The sequence below is a fragment of the Sinocyclocheilus anshuiensis genome, unplaced genomic scaffold (genome assembly GCF_001515605.1).
Source record: "Sinocyclocheilus anshuiensis isolate Anshui unplaced genomic scaffold, SAMN03320099.WGS_v1.1 scaffold637, whole genome shotgun sequence".
Lineage (NCBI taxonomy): Eukaryota > Metazoa > Chordata > Actinopteri > Cypriniformes > Cyprinidae > Sinocyclocheilus > Sinocyclocheilus anshuiensis.
This window is the reverse complement of record NW_015539816.1, coordinates 1,381,875-1,400,533: the sequence shown is the minus strand read 5'-3', so window position 1 is coordinate 1,400,533 and position 18,659 is coordinate 1,381,875. Positions and strand designations below refer to the sequence as shown.

The window sequence follows — 18,659 nt, the reverse complement described above, 5'->3', positions numbered from 1 at the left end:
AACTTGCGCAGTCTCAATAGTATGCTAGTGTGCAGCAAGATATCATCTCCATATGTTCAGGTGGCACTCCCATTCAGTTACCAGTAAGCGCCATTTTAATTCTTGGCCTTTTTTCAATTATTTCACTTGGAGAATGACGACAAATAACATGACCAGGAATTTCCCAAAATTAATAGTACAGAAGCACTACACTTCACCCATACAACCACTTCTTTTTATGACCTTTGCCACCGAGACATGATCACTGGGACATCAATCGATGAACAACGTTTGACGATACAACAGCTCACCTTATGAAGTTAGTCTCAGGCATTTATATTCAATGAATTTCCCAATTTCCAGTTAGGACATACAAACACAATTCAAGAAATTTGACGAACTTTTCACTGATTTGTGTCTCATTGATTCGTGTTTCCTTTCGAAATAAGCAAAAGCATCAATCCTGCTGCGTATCTGAGGGCTCAAACTAAACACATTTGTTCAAAGACTCTGAAATGCATCCATTATTCAGACATATAAAATGCTTTGGAAACATAGCTTTGCAGTTGAGGTTTAACAATGACATTCAGAAATAAAAAGCCCAAAAATAAAAATTAGTAAACATACATATATATTTATAAAGACTAAATACTGTATGAATACTCTTTGAAAGAAATATTTAAATAATGATTTCAAATAAATAAGAGGTCACATAGATATGAAAGACATTCTGACAGAATGCAATTGCCATGTGGACTCTTTGTCGCCATACAAACCTTTCCCACTTAGTTAAGGTCAATTTGTATGTGCTCACAAGGGATCCCCACTAATGTTGTTACAGAGGAAACAAGTTATTCAATGTCCTTCTATAGTGGGTTTTGGGGGGATTTGCAAGCAGGATTGTGGATTTGGAGCCATTTGTAGTACAGGTGCTGTTTGGTAGGTGAGGGCGAATCCCAGTCTGTTTTTTTTTTAATGTTATTGTTGTTCTTTGGCATTCTGCGGCGTCCAGTCTGCCTTCCTCATCTATCCTGCTGGGATGAGAGCTCTGCAACATCAACTGAAAGAGGAGAGAATCATTTGTTTGGAAGAATGTGTCTCTTTATTTGTGGGGGTGTACAAATAAAGATGTATCTCTATAAAGTGCCAGGTTGAACTGAAAGCCCGCTTGTGCTGCTGGTTCTGGGCGCGCTCAGTAGCAGCCCTCTCTCCAGCTCTCGTCTCTGATACCATTGTATGTCCTTGGAGCTGGCAGAGACCTGTGCAGCAAATAATAAACTCAGTATGTACTTCACCAGGTTACGATATGTTTATAGCGAGTTGTGAAAACCTGAGAGTACCTGCGCACAGGCTGGACCAGTTTGCTGCGAGGCACTGGTAAACCTCCTCCAGCATTGGCGGTGGGGCGGGGCAGGCCGCTGCGGGGCGGGGCCATGGAGTGCGTGGGCGTGGCTGTGCCTGAACCATGATTAGACATGACCTTCATGGGCTGACGGAGAGCCAAGGGAGACGGGGCAGCGGGAGTCCGCAACTTACTGGAAGAGGGCACTGGAAAAAAATAAATAAATAGAAGAGCGATAAGTGTGGAAGATAGAATTAGAGAAAAGAATAAAGGCAACCGATGAAATGTAAAGGAACTGAAAAACTGGATATTTCATAAAAGATAAAACATTACAGACTGAATAAAAGACAGAGCTTCTATTCAGTAGTTTATCTTCTATGACAAATGACAAACAATAATGAAAAAAGATGGATGCAACCCTAAAAACCAAAAGAATGCAGTTAGATAACTCTAATTCATAAAGCTACACATTAAACATAACCACGATTAAATAAACAGGCTCCTATGTAACACGCAGAGGACTGTTTTCCACATTCACAGAGCACAACACTAGCATTAATGGCATTTAACACAAAGCTGATAGAAAATGAGGCACAATAAGAATGGATGGATGGATTTAAACAGCCTTGATCAACTAGTGTTCTCAAACATTTTCAGAAATACTAGTTATACAAATGTCCCCCTTGTTGCAAAACACAATCACAGTACAAACACAATCTACCATTCACGCACACTTGCACAACATAAAATATCACAGCACTGAAAAGCTGCATTATCATCAGGGTATATACTCACTGAAATCTGTTTCCTCTCCAAAGCAACACGAGAGAGGAACTGGGTAAAAGATGGAAAAGAGAGGGTTGGGTTTGTTTCCGCTCCAAAAGCTGTCGAATTGCTCAGGACTTGCACCATTTCTCTTTTTTAAAGTGCAAGTGTGACTGACCAACAATTTAATGCAACCAAAGTGCATTAAATAAATAATTAGAATTAGACAGATGGCTTTACAGACTACTGAAACATTTGGTTGGGTGACAACGTTTAAGCAGTTCCATTTAATAACAAAAGTAGTAGTACAAGAAGACATGAAACAATTGTACCAAAAGGGGGCAGACCCACAGCAACCTACAGCATCACTCACCATATAACACTGCAAAGAAACAGCAGCATTTACAACCACAGGTGAACAAACTATTCTTAAAAGCCACTCCAAATCAATATACAGCACAAAATTCAGTCCTAGACAAATATTTGTACTCAATGCTGTGAGATGACATTTACAGTTGAAGTTCGACAGACGTTGCCTTTTTAAGGTCAATAAATATTAGTGACCAATAACCAACAGACCTATTTTAATTAGTTTGCCTCAATAGCTAAATGACTACACAATAAAATTATTAATAAATTATTATTTTATTAATCATGGGAAAATTATACATTCTTAAAGGGGTCATATGATGCTATTTCAATTTTTCCTTTCTCTTTGGAGTGTTACAAGCTCTTGGTGCATAAAGAAGATCTGTAAAGTTGCAAAGACTAAAGTCTCAAATCCAAAGAGATATTCTTTATAAAAGTTAAAGAGTTAACCACGCCTACCTAAAACGGCTCGTTCTAACACGCACCCACATACCTACGGCGCTCTGTGGGAAGATTTGCATAACGCCACCCAAATGTTCCCGCAAAGAAAGAAGGCGTAACTTTTATTCTCGCTGTAGTATTGTTGCCGCCGCCGCCATGTTGTGAAGGCGCTGTATGCTTCGTTGTGAAAGCGAAACTACTTTGTTTGGTCTTCCAAAAGAGGACGATATCGCTTCGTCATGCCTGGAGCTGATCCGTGCTGGTTGCTGAGAAAATACTTCAACTTCTCGCTGTGGATCGCCGGATCGGCTTTCACCGTGGACGAAGCGGAGTCCAGTCCGGGGTCGTCACATGTGGTTGCCTCACAATATGGTAAGGGACGTAACATTTCAGTCACACGCTTGAGGAATTCGGCCAATCACAACGCACTGGATAGCTGGCCAATCAGAGCACACCTCACTTTTTCAGACCGATGAGCTTTGTAAAAATCGGCGCGTTTCAGAAAGGCGGGGCATAGAGGAGAAACAATAATGTACAGTATGTGGAAAAGAATGTGTTTTTTAAACCTTAAACCGCATAAACACATTTCATTACACCAAATACACAAAATAATGTTCTTTTTAGCAGCAACATGTGACCCCTTTAATAGTGGTAATAATAATAGCAATTTTCCAATTTAGGCGTACCTGCTTTTCAGAACTAAAAATCCCATTCACATAACCTTTCCCAAACCTACCAGGTTGGTATGCAATAATATATTATTTTTGTAAAAAAAAAAATTGGGAAATGACTCTAGCTCAATTTTGAATCATAACCCAGACCCCTGTTTTCAAAAAGACCTGGGTGTGATTTCTCATCAGAAAACAGCTTCCACACCAACCAAACAATATAACAATGGGTCCATAAAATACTTCCAGGACTATCTGGTATCATGACTGAGTCTGGGTGACCCGCTCAGTGCATTACCTCGTAGAGACGTAGGGCTCTGGAGTCTCTCTTTTGGTTTTGGGGAGGAGCGAGCAGGTGCGGACAGCCTTTGGTGTGATGCTGAGATGAGAGACAAGTAGACATCATGTTTTGATTCAGGCTAATCTGAGCTCAGCAGTCCACGTCCACCTGCAGGCACTTAACCTCCAACCAGAACTGATCCAAAATCAGCTTTAACCAAAAGTTTAGGTGATGCCAAGGCAAAGACAGCCAGCTAGGGTCAGGTTTAATTCAAGGCAGAGCCATTCCATGCATGGGTGAGACAGAAGACTACTTCCAACCAGCCACCAGAGGGGGCCACAGCCAAGAGAAAAATGAAACCCAGGGTGAAGAACAGGCAGGAGGCAGCACTAAGCCAAGAGTGAATCCAACTACATCCAGACAACCAGCACCTCAGCCAAAAACAAAGGGTGTGAGGAAGAAGCAAAGGCGGAGAGAGAAGGGAAGAGGCAGAACATGCTGGGCATGAAGGACAAAAATTAAACTTGACTGTCCATATTACCAAATGAGGGGGAGAAGCCTGAAATACTCACTACATTCAAGTATGTAAAATCACCTAAGCAAGCTCATGTCTTTGTGCTGTTTAAGAGATGGCTGTTTATTGATGGTCACTGACTCACTGAAATACTGGCTATTATTAATTAACTAAAAATATTTCGATACAAAGATTACAGAGCGACTCCACTCCTTTTTGAGACTTGATCAGATAAACTGTTCATTGACAGAAAGAGATCTGGCCTTCGTTGACCTCGCATGGATAAAATGATTCAGTACGCCGTCATCAAATGTTAGTTTTTTTTCATGGGCGTCACTGTTCTTAAAAGTGCTGAGGTCAGCTGGACCTTTTCACTTTTGTGCTGGTTGTGATGTCATGAAATGGTAAATGGTTCAGTTCATGAATGTTAATTAGTTTACACACCAAAAACATGAACATAATCTGTTTTAACAAATAATTATTTAGAAAAAAATGCAATTTTGAGGTGGCATAAATGCAATCCAATAATCGTATGTATGTATGTATATATAAACAACAATACCTATTAATACAAAAAACCAGTCAGTAACTACAAAGATTCAATTCTCAAAGTTAGGGTCATATTTATTGTTGTTCAGTGAATTTTCAGTTAAAACTGAGTTATCTCAATATGATTCCACATGTATGGGAATTTAGATTGAGGGTAAAAGATTTCCCCATACCGATTTTGCATTGGGTTCAAGTTGGTCACGCAAATTCACTGTAGTGCCCAACAGAAAGCTGCTCGTTTTAAAAGTGACTTCTGTGGTTTCCATACATCATAGACAATAGACAACAGACTCTTTTGTCTGCAAAATTTTGATTACATTTCATGCGACTGCACCTTAACAGTAAACTGCAGTATGTGTGGGTTTAAAAGAGTTATTTGTACTACACTGGTCATGCTCTATGGTGTTGATTTACTAAAAAGAACTGACTCATAAGAGTCATTCGCTTGGGAATCAGATTTTATTCCTCAGTGTTGGCAACATTGAAAAGAGTTCTGAAAAACAGACTTATGACAACCTTTGTGGTAATGAACACTCAACATTAAAAAAAAATGTACATATAATATATAAAATGTGTATAATAATAATAAAAATAATATTTAAAATGTTATATAGCCTACTATGACAAATCAAAACTCCTGCTCAAGAACTGGAGATGCTTCCTACTGTATGCACATCCATGCCAAAATTACACCTTTGGGTTTTTTTTTTTTCAGTAATGCTATTAAATGTGATTGATCACATGGGTGTAATGGAATATGATTACTATAATCTGAAATGTTTTATCCTACAAATAAAATGACAAACTTCAGTGTTCCTTGCCACATTAAACACACCTTCAAGATCCATCATCTGAAGAGTTCCCTAAAACATTAAAAATCACCCCTGAATAATACATTTACAAGGGCTTTGTTTGAAAGTCAGTCAGGCTTTTAGAGGAAATGCCAAGATGCCAATAAAATGCGGTCTAAGAGAAAATGTGAGAAGATCAAAGAGCCTCATCCAGCAAGCCAAGACACCGGCAGTGCAGTTAAGAGCACAGCATGAACGTGTGTCAGAAGCACAGAATCCATAACCAAGTAGTGCAGAATCATAAAATGTCAAATGTTAGCATACATCAAGATTTACGAACAGAACAACATTCATGATAAATTTCATGTCAAAGAATGCAATTAAGTCTTTTTGTGTGGTGAGTTTGAGTCAGAGATTGTGTGTTTGCTCTACTGTATGTGTGTTTGTGCTGTTTACTGGCAGTTAAAAGCTCTGCACGTGTTCATTGGATGATTTGATGTATGTGTGCATGCATGCTCACTGATGTGTCTGGACACTCACTGGCAGACTGACTCTGGTGTCTGGGTGACCCTCCGTTTGGCACTTGCAGGTTTGACTCGCAGCTCCTGCTGTTTTTGACTGGCTCTGCAGTCGGTCCAGAGCTGGATCGTGTGAGGTTAGGTAGACTCCGTCTCAGCTTTTCTGCGCACAAAAACAGAAAGGATGAAGAAACCCACGTTTAAACTGACATTGTTTTTAAGAGAAGTAGCCCAAGTGAAATGTGATTGGAAGATCTACCTTCATTCTTAATGGCATTGGTCTGCGTATCGTGGCCTTGCAGAGAGTGGCGGGGCTGCTGGAGGCGGCTGATGATCGGTTGGGGAGATCCGCGGCTGTACTCTAAAGAGCGGGCGGGTGAGCGGGATCGGGGCGAGTTCCTGGGGGAGACGCGGGGCGAGTGCCGAGGGGAGGGGCTGAAGCGATTGGCGGGTGTGTGGTAGGAATGGTGGACTGCCTCCTCATCATCCTCCAGGCTCTGTGCATCCAGCTCCTGGTCACTCAGAGTTCCTCGTCGCAACGACTGACATGATGAACCAGAGCTACGACGTGACGCTGTTGCAGCGTATTCTTGCCTTAAGCCTAAATGAGGGAAACAGAGATATATTTGAGTTTAAATCTCTTGAGTGATCCATTTAGGCATTTTTATTCACGTTTAAGACGATCGATCATCCATTTCAGCAGCATGATAACCAAATGTAAACGTTTCTTAGAAAGATAGAACAGACTAAAAGACAAGGTGCAACACTTGTTAGAGAAAAGACATCACTCACTCTCCTCCTGCATGCGGGCGAGTATCTGCACGTCTGTGACGTCATTGAGTTTATATGTGGTCGATGAACCGACAGAGTCTTCATCCATCTCTGATGTGCTTAACTCACTGTCTACTGATGACTGTGGGCTCACTGCCTGTGCGTTTCTGTCAGCCGATCCACGCTGGTGACCTACACACACACAAGATAAATGAAATACATTAATATACACGAAAATAAAAACAACACTGTTTCTAAATAGTTATTCATAGGAAGATCTACAAAATAAACACTAAACGGGTGTTGGGTGTTTTCTGCTTTAAAGTCATATTGATTATGTTAGGAATCAAATACTAGCCTACTACTTATTGCATACTGGACAGCATATATTAATCAGAGGTTACATTAACAGAACATAATCCATCATTCTCCATTTTTTAAGAGCTTTCAACCAAACAACAGTGAGAAAAGTGCAGTTTTTATACACAGAAGTAACAAATATGCAACTTTCCATACCACTTTATGATGTAACGTGGTTACTTTCGTGATTAGTAACATGTTACCTATAAAAATAACTTTCCCAACTGCAAATTAATAAACAGCAGCCTCACACTTGTGACATTATGTTTCTTTGTAGCATGTAATAAATTCCTCAAATATTTCTTACTCCACATTTGGAGTAAAGAGGCCTTTACCTGCGCTGCCAGGCAGAACGAGCTGCTTGACGACAGGCACTCTAGATGGACTGGAGGACGGGGAGTTGAAGCCACTGGTGTAAGGACTGTTTGCCGTGTTTGTGCTGTATGGGCTTCCGTAGGCCACTTGAGGACTGTAGGAACTGTTATATAGACTCCTCCGCTTGTTTGCTGCAAAAGAAAACAAACATAATGAGGGCACTAAAGAACTTCTTGTTGAACGTGAAGTGAAAGCATATTATGGTCTCTTTCTTATGTTGGTAGTTTAAACAAATGCCATTCATTTAGGAGGAACAAATTTCAGACAGCACCAGCTGTTATCATTAGCAGAAATAAATAGGCTTCTTATATGTCATACATAAAAACACAAAACCAACAGAAGGTCATATCCCAACCCCCCTCAAGTGCACTTACACAGATGCCATTTTAATGCATGCATGTTTATGGAGACATAGCCTACACAATATGGTTTACAGTCTATTAGGCATCTCAGAGAGTCAATTTAAGCATACGACATGGCCAAGTCTAATAAAAGAGCGACATTCTAAGTCCTGGTGGAGTGCTGTTGATTGCATACAATGCAGCCTATTCACAGTCTAAGATTACAAAGACGCATATACACACCCACAAGAGCCTTACTCAGTCATTTAGTGGATGACAATGCCATTAGCATCCAGTCAATTCTCTCTCTCACACACACAGACTCAATGTAGGCATTGTAGAGCAATGCAGCACCATGAATATGTAGTTGTCTGTGATTCAGTCACAAGGCTAAACTTTCAGTTCAGCTTCAGCAGGGAGAATGTATCGCTGTTAAAGCTTTTGGCAACACCGACGGCTAGAGAATCTGAAGACCATTAGTTGAATATCGGCCAAGAAAGAGACTTTACTGTGTCTCTGAAGAGCAGAGCATAAAGTAGAAGCCATCACTTGATCCTGTGTGTGTGTGTGTGTATGTATGTTTGGGATGGAAAATTATTAAATAAGACAATAATATTAAATACATTCAATTATATAACAATTAACTAATTAAAATACTTTTAGACCTTTACGTATTTTGCTGTGTGACCTAGAAAAAACAAACATACAAACAAACAAACAATTAAATGTTACTGTAATATACATTTTTTATTGTAATAAATTATATTTTATTTGATTAGTGACCTAGAAATAGTGTAGAATTTTTCCTTATCACAATGTCAAATGCATCTTTAGGATAAAAAAAAATCCCTAAACTTTGTTTATTCTAAGTTTAAACAATAAATTAATAAATAATATTGTAATATATAATTTTATTGCAAAAAATATATCTTATTTTAATATATGAAGAAATGCAACACAGAGACTTCTATAAACATTTTTGAGTGTCAAATCATCAAATCAGAGTTTTGAACCAAAGGTTTGATAGTTTGAAGATTAAATTGAACTGCTGAATTTTTACATCTTTAAAATCAGAGACCCTATTAAAACATATTTTGAGAAACTAGTCTTAAGGAAACCTAATGTGAAAATAAAACACATTAAAAATCAGCTATATTCATGATGTTGCTTAGTTTTATAATCAGCAACACAACCCTCTTGAATATACTGTAAATATTGCTTGGCCGTGTGTGTGTGTGTGTGTGTGTGTGTGTGTGTGTGTGTGTGTGTGTGTGTGTGTGTGTGTGTGTGTGTCTGTGTGTGTGTCTGTGTGTGCAGCTGGACAGTCAAGAGGTCATTAAAGCACATTTCCCCAGACCTCCTACTCTTTCCTGCCCTCTTTCCATGGATCCATCTTCTCTCTCTCTGTGTCTCCTCTCTAATGACTTTCTCTCTCTCTACTCCTGCCATCACTCAGCGTGTGTTTTATTCAGAGAAAACAACAACAACAACATCCTCTCCCCACTCGCTTCCTTACAGATCAAGCAGTGAACGGCATTAACACCACACCATCAGCCACGCTTAAACACATACATGCACAACGCTTGAGTGCTGGGACATAAAAACATCCACAGAGACACAGGAATGAGTGTGCACTGATGAATGCTGAGAATGACTGGTCTTGGATATGGGCTGGTGTGGATGACCTCTGACCACTGACTGTTCTGTGTTTTTGTGTGTATGTGTTAAAAACAAAGCCAAGAGCTAGGACTGCCCTCATTCAGCAGGGACTAAAAGAAATGAGGATTGACACAAAGAGCCTGGATCAGTGATGCTGAGACTGCCGTAAGCCAATAACACCAGACTGTAAGGACATTACAATCAAGGACATTTACCATCAAGAGTCAACAAAACATATCAGATACAACCAGATATATGAGCTGGAGGATTGATAATATATTACAACATAGGCACACAAAAGTGTCTAAAATCCATTGCCTAAAACTGATTCAAAGTGTGTCATGTGAGTGTTTTTCAGTGTCTTCGAACAGACAAAAATAGATGTGTCCTTAAAACCCAGCCTGAAACAACCTAGTCTCGCAAGTCAGACTTTTGACTATAGGCTTTAAGCCTGGTCCACATAAAGCTCATCCTTACCCAGAATGCTGAGACATCTCCAACAAACAACAGACCTGAAGTCATTCATTTCCTATGGAGAGTAGAACAGGAGCTGCGAGGAGTACCGATTACATGCGTATACAGAATTTTCAGATTCAAATTGGGCTTTGTAAACTTTTGGAGATAGGCTGTATGCGACCACCCAACCGTATTTGATATATTTTATTCAAAGCTAGGGTTGGGCGATACATCGAATATTGGCGATATTTTCATGATATCTTTGCTGTTGATATAAAATATGTCCATTTATTATTTTTTTAACAAGTGTTGATTTTGCAGTAAACAGTCTGTATGTACTTTGTATGTAACAATAGCTGCTCTAGCCAGATCATGTCTTTTTCATGGAGGCTTAAAAAAAAAAAAAAAAAAAATTAAGAGCAAATGCCATAATATTGATATATATTTAATATTGTTAACAAAATTTAAAAATAAAATTATATAAAATAGTGTTTAAAGAAGCCTGCTGTGCTTTCCTTTCAATTTCAAACTCATTTGCTTTGTGTAGATATATTCGTACATTCCTTATTCATTAATTTTACCTTTATAAGATAATTATACCTTTTACAGATAATAACGGCCACTTCATGACCATTTTGAAAGCTCTGTGCAACTGGCTCTAATGGATGGAAGAGACTGTCATGTAAAGAGATCAAAGTTTTTCTGAAACCTGAAACTGATGGTACCATAGACATGAGAGAAAAACTACATCTTAAGGCTGATTTATACTTCTGCGTCGGACCTATGCCGTAGCCTTTACGCCGTAGGCTATGCATCAGTTTTCATTTATACTTCTGCGTCGAACCTACGCCGTAGCTTACGCATAGACGTACACCCATACGCCGTAGCCTGACGTGCACTTCTCCAAAAATCTAACAGCGCGTCGATTCTACGCAGACCGCAAGTGCTGTGATTGGTCTGCAAGAACCCCTCCCTCCATATGTACTTGAGTTTTGTGTGTGTTTATGTGCACTTTAATATATTTTAATGTTACACCTTCTTATATAAAATCAAACAAAGCAAAGAACAAGTGTCTTATCATTTATTATACTACATAGCATTATACATCAGTAGTCGTCCGCAACAAACAATGTTGATCTGCCGTGGTACAAGTCCTTGTGCAGATTGAAAGAATGCCATCATCTCCTGTTCCGTTGTGGTCTCCTTTTTGTAGTTTTAAATAATGATTTGATATTTATTTGTCGCCGTCACGGCTATAATGCTTCTCCGACGAGCCGCTTCTTCTTCAGCTTTTGCTGTGGTACTGCGGGTTACACCAGCAACATGCCCGTGGACACTGCTGACTAGCGGTTTGCATGTGTACTGCACGTTGACACGGACAACGACGCAGAAGTATAAATGAAAACTGATGCATAGCCTACGGCGTAAAGGCTACGGCATAGGTCCGACGCAGAAGTATAAATCAGCCTTAAGCCAGAACAGAAATACCCAAAGTCTTTTCCATCTTTCAGCATGTTATTATACATACTCCATATATGTGGCCAAAGCGTGCCAATGGCCATTACATTCCAGTTCATCAGATGGTTTGGCTCATCCACGCTCTTTCCACCAGAAGCACACCACACTGAGTCCACTAATACTGGATTTGTGTGTCTCCAAGATAGAAAAATCCAAGAAAGACGAGAAGGTGAAATGAGGACAGCTAATCTGTCCTAACTCTGGTGACTACATATACTGCAAAAAGACCCCAGTTAAACCCCACAGATAATTCTGACACTGAAAAGATGCTTTGCTAACTGTGCTTTTTATCTCTGCCTGGACTAAATAGACAGCAGGGCCCATTACAGGATAAGATACATGGGCTTAAATGTCTAACGACTTGAGCAACTATAGACCAATATCAAATCTTCCTTTTATAGGCAAGATTATTGAAAAGGTCGTTTTTAATCAGCTGAACAGCTACTTAAACTCAAATGGATACCTGGACAATTTTCAATCTGATTTCCGACCGCATCACAGCACAGAGACAGCGCTCATTAAGATAATAAATGATATTCACTTAAATTCTGATTCTGGCAAAATATCAGTGCTGGTACTACTAGATCTCAGTGCTGCGTTTGACACTGTAGATCATAATATACTTCTAGAGAGACTAGAAAACTGGGTTGGGCTTTCTGGGATGGTACTCAAATGGTTCAGGTCATACTTAGAAGGGAGAGGTAATCGCCTATCACAGCTATGCTGATGATACCCAGATTTACCTAGCCTTATCACCAAATGACTACAGACCCATTGACTCCCTCTGTAAATGCATTGATGGAATTAACAGTTGGATGTGCCAAATTTTTCTTCAGTAAAACAAGAAGAAAACTGAAGTCATTGCATTTGGAAACAAAGATGAAGTTCTCAAGGTGAATGCATACTCTAGGGGTCAAACAACTAAAAAAATCTAATCAAGATTATGTGATTGAATGAGAATTGAGAATGAGATTGAGAATGAATGTGATTCTGGAGACAGACCTTAGTTTCAGTAGTCTGTGATTCTGGAGTCAGACCTTAGTTTCAGTAGTCATGTCAAAGCAGTAACTAAATCAGCATACTATCATCTCAAAAACATTGCAAGAATTATATGTTTTGTTTCCAGGTAAGACTTGGAGAGACTTGGTCATGCCTTTATCACCAGCAGGGTGGACTATTGAAATGGTCTCCTCGCCGGCCTTCCCAAGAAGACTATTAGACAGCTGCAGCTCATCCAGAACGCTGCTGCCAGGATTCTGACTAAAGCCAGAAAATCTGAGCATATCACACCAGTCCTCAGGTCCTTACACTGGCTTCCAGTTATATTTAGGATTGATTTTAAAGTACTTTTACTCATTTATAAATCACTCAATGGCCTAGGACCTAAATACATTGCAGATATGCTCACTGAATATAAACCTAACAGACCACTCAGATCATTAGGATCGAGTCAGTTAGAAAACCAAGGGTTCACAAAAAACAATGGGAGTCCGCTTTTAACTATTATGCCACCCGCAGCTGGAACCAGCTTCCTGAAGAGATCAGATGTGCTAAAACATTAGCCACATTTAAATCCAGACTCAAAACTCATCTGTTTAGCTGTGCATTTATTGAATGAGCAGCACTGTGCTATGTCCGAACTGATTGCACTGTATTTTATATATAATCATTTTCTATCTTTAACTGTTTTAAATTCATTTTAAATCAATTTTTAAACGTTTTTAAATTCCTTGTTTTATTGTTGTGATTATTTTTTTAAGATTATTTTACTTCCCTTTTATGTAAAGCACTTTGAATTACCATTGTGTATGAAATGTGATACAAATAAACTTTCCTTGCCTTGCCTAACGACTGTCTGTCAAGCACATTTTGTTCAGCTCAATAGACAGTCCACATGGAAATGAGGTCATCCGTGAGATTGTATGAAAGTTGTTTTAGGGGGCAGGGGCGGAGGAGAGAAAGAGAATTTGTGAGATGTGAGAGAGTCCTGTATTAATGAAAGATCATCACAGCAACATGGGCTGTTTAAGGACAAACCCAGATGCAGTGAGAAGGAAGAGCTCATGACATCAACAGCAGCACAAAGAGCCAAAAACGACATGAAAGAGACAAGGATGAAGAAGGAAGAGAAAAAGGCAGAATGAATGCAATGATGTTGAAAGTGTAATGGATAAGTAAGAACTGTCAGATCTGCAGAGGAAATGGGAAAAGGCATAGAAAAAAAGGAAAAAGAAGAGAACAAAAAGAAAGATATCAACAGGGAAGCAGAGTGTACTCCAAACAGGATTGCAATAGTGGATTGGATTACAGGGGCAAGTTGAGGTCGCGGCAAAAGAAAAAGACACACACACAGAAAAATTAATGTTGTTCACTCAGGGGACAGTGAATCTCAGCTCTACCAAGTCATAAGGAGGCTGTAAAGACTTTACTGAACTTGCTGAATCACCACATAACCACAATGTTCAAGAGTATGAATAGCACTTTCTATTAATACGATACACTCTAGTGTACATTTATCGATCCATTTATCAAAAAGGCACAAATTTAGATGTACAAATAATGAAAGGTTTTGTGGTTCTCTTAGATATACTAGACAAATTATTATTAGTTAGTTTCGAACAATTAAAATCATACAATAAAAGCATTTTGATAATTTGATATTGTTATTTTTATCTAATTATTATAGCATAAACTAAGTAATTTTAATGACCAAAACTGTAACTCTGCACACAACACTATTATGCATATGATTTTTCCTATTACAAATTTTTTTAAATATTTTTCATAAGAATGACATGCATGATTAGAATCATGTTAATAATCTCATTTCATTTTCTCAGTGCTACACAACTGGTAGAGTTGACTGCTTTTGTTCAAACTGTATTTGCTAAGCTGAACCGTGTTACCAAACTATATATACAAAATGATCAAACAATTATTTATTCTTTAGTTTATGTAAAAAAAATAAGTTACTCAATTACTAAAAACTACCAATTTGGTCCCGAATTTGCTAACCCTACTAACACCTACTAAACTGGCAACCCATTCTGGCACTTTTTTTTTTTCCATTTTCTAATATTTAGTGCTAAGGGAAAAACTACACAAATCAGCAACACAAACCAGCAGACATGTCAATTTGTTATAGAACTGCAAGGTTAAAAATATCCTTTCACTGATCACTTGCGGAAAATATATTTTTTTACATAAGCATATGTTCCATTGTCCAAATTATTAAACAGATTTAATATTAGCAATGGTGTTTCTTCAAATAAGAATAAAAAAAAGCAAACACTGTCTTGTTTTGTCAGCATGTGATTAAGTCCAAATGCTAAGCAAAGCTCTCTCACAGTCTTTCTTTTAAATCTCAGCCTCTCCTTTTGACCTCATGTCCTGTGAGTTATGTAACCCTGGTTATGACTACAACTTTATGGAACTGTTTGCATTTCTGAGGTAAGTGTAAAGCCCTGGAATGAGTTACCATGGCTAGACAAACAGACTCACCAAACAGCAGACAAGTTTACAGCAGAATGCCCATGCTCTCAAAAACTTACTGCCTTTTCACAAAGCTTGCATAGCTATTGCTGAGTCAGACTCTTCAACCTTCTGGGTGGAATTCATTAAATGTGTGCAAACATGTCCGTCTCTATTTTACTTTCTCACATAGACACAGATGCGCTTCACGGGGGCAACTGGTTCTGAAGAGGGCACAAGAGAGGCATAAAAGAAAGGAACAAGCAATAAGAGAGAGACAAAGAAGCTGACAGGTGTGTCCAACAGGATAGAGATTTGACATGCATCACACACATCTGCACTGGCTCTCTTCACTCTCTTGGCAATGGCTCTAGGGAATTAGCGATGCCTCAGGTAACCTGGAAACCGCAATACACACCCTACACGCTCGGCATGGGCTGTATACCCACTGACAATGAGCTTTACACAGTGGGTTGGTGAATGAGCTTTCTTTTATTGGGAGTGTTTTGATAAATGACTAACACACAGTGAAAATCATCTCACGTTTATTCAGAAAGTTGTTTATAAACTAAATAAATCAGTCTAGGGCTGTAAATTTATTATTTTTTCTTAAATAACTACATAATATACTGAATCTGATTCATTAATAACAATTATGTATATCAATATTTGCCAAAAAAGCCTCTGAAAGAAGTCTCTTATGCTCAGCAAGGCTGCATTTATTTGATCAAAAATATGGTAAAACACAGTAATTTTGTGAAATATCCTTACAATTTAAAATAAGATTTTTCTATTTTAAGCAGCTTAATATTTTTGTAGAAACCAAAATACATTTTTCAGGATTTTCTCAGGATTCTTTGATGAATATAAAGTTCAAAAGAACAGCATTTATTTTAAATAGAAATCATTTTTAACATTATAAATGTCTTTACTGTCACTTTTGATAAATTTAATGTGCCTTTTGCTAAAAAAAATTGAACCATAGAGTATTACTAAAATTAATATAATCAGATTTTCCCCCTTCATCTTATTTGGGAATTGTGCTGTTTGCTCTGTGATGACACTATGGTGAGTTCACTTACAACAATTACATCATACACCCGTCTGTCTCACACAACGACAAGAGTGATTCACACCTGGCCCTGTTCCAAACGTTAATCAAATGCAGCCACTGCAGATTGGATCTTTTAATGGAAAACTCTGATCTATGAACTGGGAGTTCTCTGGAATGATTCCCATGTCACTTAAGGTGACTCTGTATGAGATGAGCCAGGAATGCCAGTATCACTCAAAATGACTTTTAAGATTATTTGGTCTTTGTCTCCCTCCTCAAAGAAGCAATATAAAAAATATAAGAGTACATAAATGTGTGATGTAACAGTATGTCAGTGGGTGTTGTAAAAGTATCAGTCACATGTCTAGTATGAGCATGGACAGTCAGTTCCCTTCTATAGAGAGCTGCTCAATTTAAGACATGTCACATGGGCATACCTGACTAAAAACAGCAATAGCCTTCCTGACTACAAAGACAAACCTGTCATAACTATTTGCTACCTATAATTAGCAGAGAGATGGATGGTACACAGACACAGCCGAATGTACAGATACTCTCCAAAAACAAGGATTTATCCAAGTGAACTGCCAGGCCACATGTTGAAAACACATACACACATGGTGACAGACTGATCTCAGCAAGGAAGTGGGGATGGAAGAGAATCAGAGCCAGAAATGGAGCTCAGTGAATGGGTAGAGGGCAGAAGAGAGGAAGAACTGAGAATGAAAAAGAGGAAGTGATAGGTTTGAATAAAATCAACAGAGAGAGACAGAATAGGATGGCCAAATAACCCAGACTCAGATTGACATTTTCGAGCCAGAAATAAAATAAAATAATAAGCTGTATAGATTCTATATTAAAAATGTAAAACCTACTTAACGTAAAAGCATTTAATGAAAAATCTACATTTTTACATATATAACATTCATGCTACATGGTAAAAATTCAATGCATCTCTTTTTTTTTGTAATGGGGCCTGCGAGAATGTTCAGAATAAAGACTTATAATACAACAGTGAAGATATTAAAGAGATAGTTCACCCAAAAATTTAAATTCTGTCATTAATTACTCACCCTCATGTCGTTTCAAACCCGTAAGACCTTCGTTCATCTTCGGAACACAAATTAATATATTTTTGATGGAATCTGAGAGCTGTCTGACCCTGCATAGACAGCAATACTACTGAAATGTGCCCAAGTCCAGAGACGTAGCAAGGAGATCTGTAAAATAATCCATGTGACATCAGGGGTTCAACCGTAATTTTACGAAGCTACGAGAATACTTTTTGTGCAGGAAAAGAATCTCCTTGCTACGTTTCTGGACTCGGGAACATTTCAGTTGTATTGTTGTCTATGCAGGGTCAGACAGCTCTCAGATTCCATCAAAAATATCTTAATTTGTGTTCCGAAGATGAACGAAGGTCTTACGGGTTTGAAACGAGTGTGTGGAGAGTGTGAAGAGTGTGTGGTACCTGACATGGTAAGGTCGAGTCTGTGTAAGAGAGAGCGTTTGGCAGACTCCATATCAGGACTGGGGTTATCCAGAGCCTGTCTGCACCACACAATTGGACTCAAGGCTTTCTGCAGAGGGCTGTTCAATTTTGCTTCGTACAACCTGCAGAAATAAAACCAGAGGTCAGTCACAAGAAATAAACATGCTCTCATTAGGGATGTTCATTTCGGTTACTTTTCCTAACCGACAACCAACGCTCGTTAACCGAGGAGTAGTTTCTTCCACTGTTAGAAGGAAAAAAATTCAAGTGATTGCGCCGGTGCCGCATGCGCACACACAGTTAAGCATTGCTACCTTGACAATACAGCATGTTCATTATCATAATAAAATACAGTCAGTCAAACATATGGAAAAAAACTGTGTAGTAAAAAAAATAGGTAGTAAAATCTGTTAAGCCGTTAAGGTTAAGTGTTATCACTGTACTGCCGTGATGTTATACAAAACATTTTGTTTCAAAAGGAGTAGTTTCTTCCACTGTTAGAAGGAAAAAAATTCAAGTGATTGCGCCGGTGCCGCATGCGCACACACAGTTAAGCATTGCTACCTTGACAATACAGCCTGTTCATTATCATAATAAAATACAGTCAGTCAAACATATGGAAAAAAACTAAAAATGAAGTAAAAAATATGTAGTAAAATCTGTTAAGCCGTTATTAAGTGTTATCACTGTACCGCTGTGATGTAAAACATTTTGTTTTACGTGGATATTGGAACTGGACTGAAGTACATAATACATAATAATTTGCCATTCAAATACATCGCGAATACGGAAACATTTGATTTTGTGTGGAATGAGAGACCCAACGTTGGTTTCAGCTTCATTTTAGCCTAAATGAATTCATTTGGCTTGTCGTTTATATTGCTATAGCTTCTTATATTTTTCATTCTTGTTCTTTTCTAAATACTGTTAATTGAAAGGATTTGTT

The 18,659-nt window shown here is 38.4% G+C and overlaps 1 protein-coding gene across 4 annotated transcripts in view; it reads right to left on the bottom strand.

Moving 5' to 3' along the window:
- Positions 1-963: 963 nt before the first annotated feature.
- LOC107683941 (SLAIN motif-containing protein 2-like) overlaps positions 964-18,659 on the bottom strand; it is a 24,137-nt gene continuing 6,441 nt past the window's right edge. The window contains exons 2-10 of one of the 4 annotated variants that reach the window (XM_016480020.1): positions 17,693-17,835; positions 7,683-7,853; positions 7,009-7,179; positions 6,476-6,817; positions 6,239-6,379; positions 3,863-3,943; positions 2,117-2,155; positions 1,320-1,527; positions 964-1,238 (exon numbers count right to left, since the gene is read on the bottom strand). In XM_016480020.1, coding sequence (XP_016335506.1) covers positions 1,172-1,238; positions 1,320-1,527; positions 2,117-2,155; positions 3,863-3,943; positions 6,239-6,379; positions 6,476-6,817; positions 7,009-7,179; positions 7,683-7,853; positions 17,693-17,835 — 1,363 coding nt within the window. In that variant the 3' untranslated portion in view covers positions 964-1,171. The remainder of the gene's footprint in view (positions 1,239-1,319; positions 1,528-2,116; positions 2,156-3,862; positions 3,944-6,238; positions 6,380-6,475; positions 6,818-7,008; positions 7,180-7,682; positions 7,854-17,692; positions 17,836-18,659) is intronic. The other 3 variants (XM_016480022.1, XM_016480021.1, XM_016480023.1) reach the window with 3 other exon arrangements.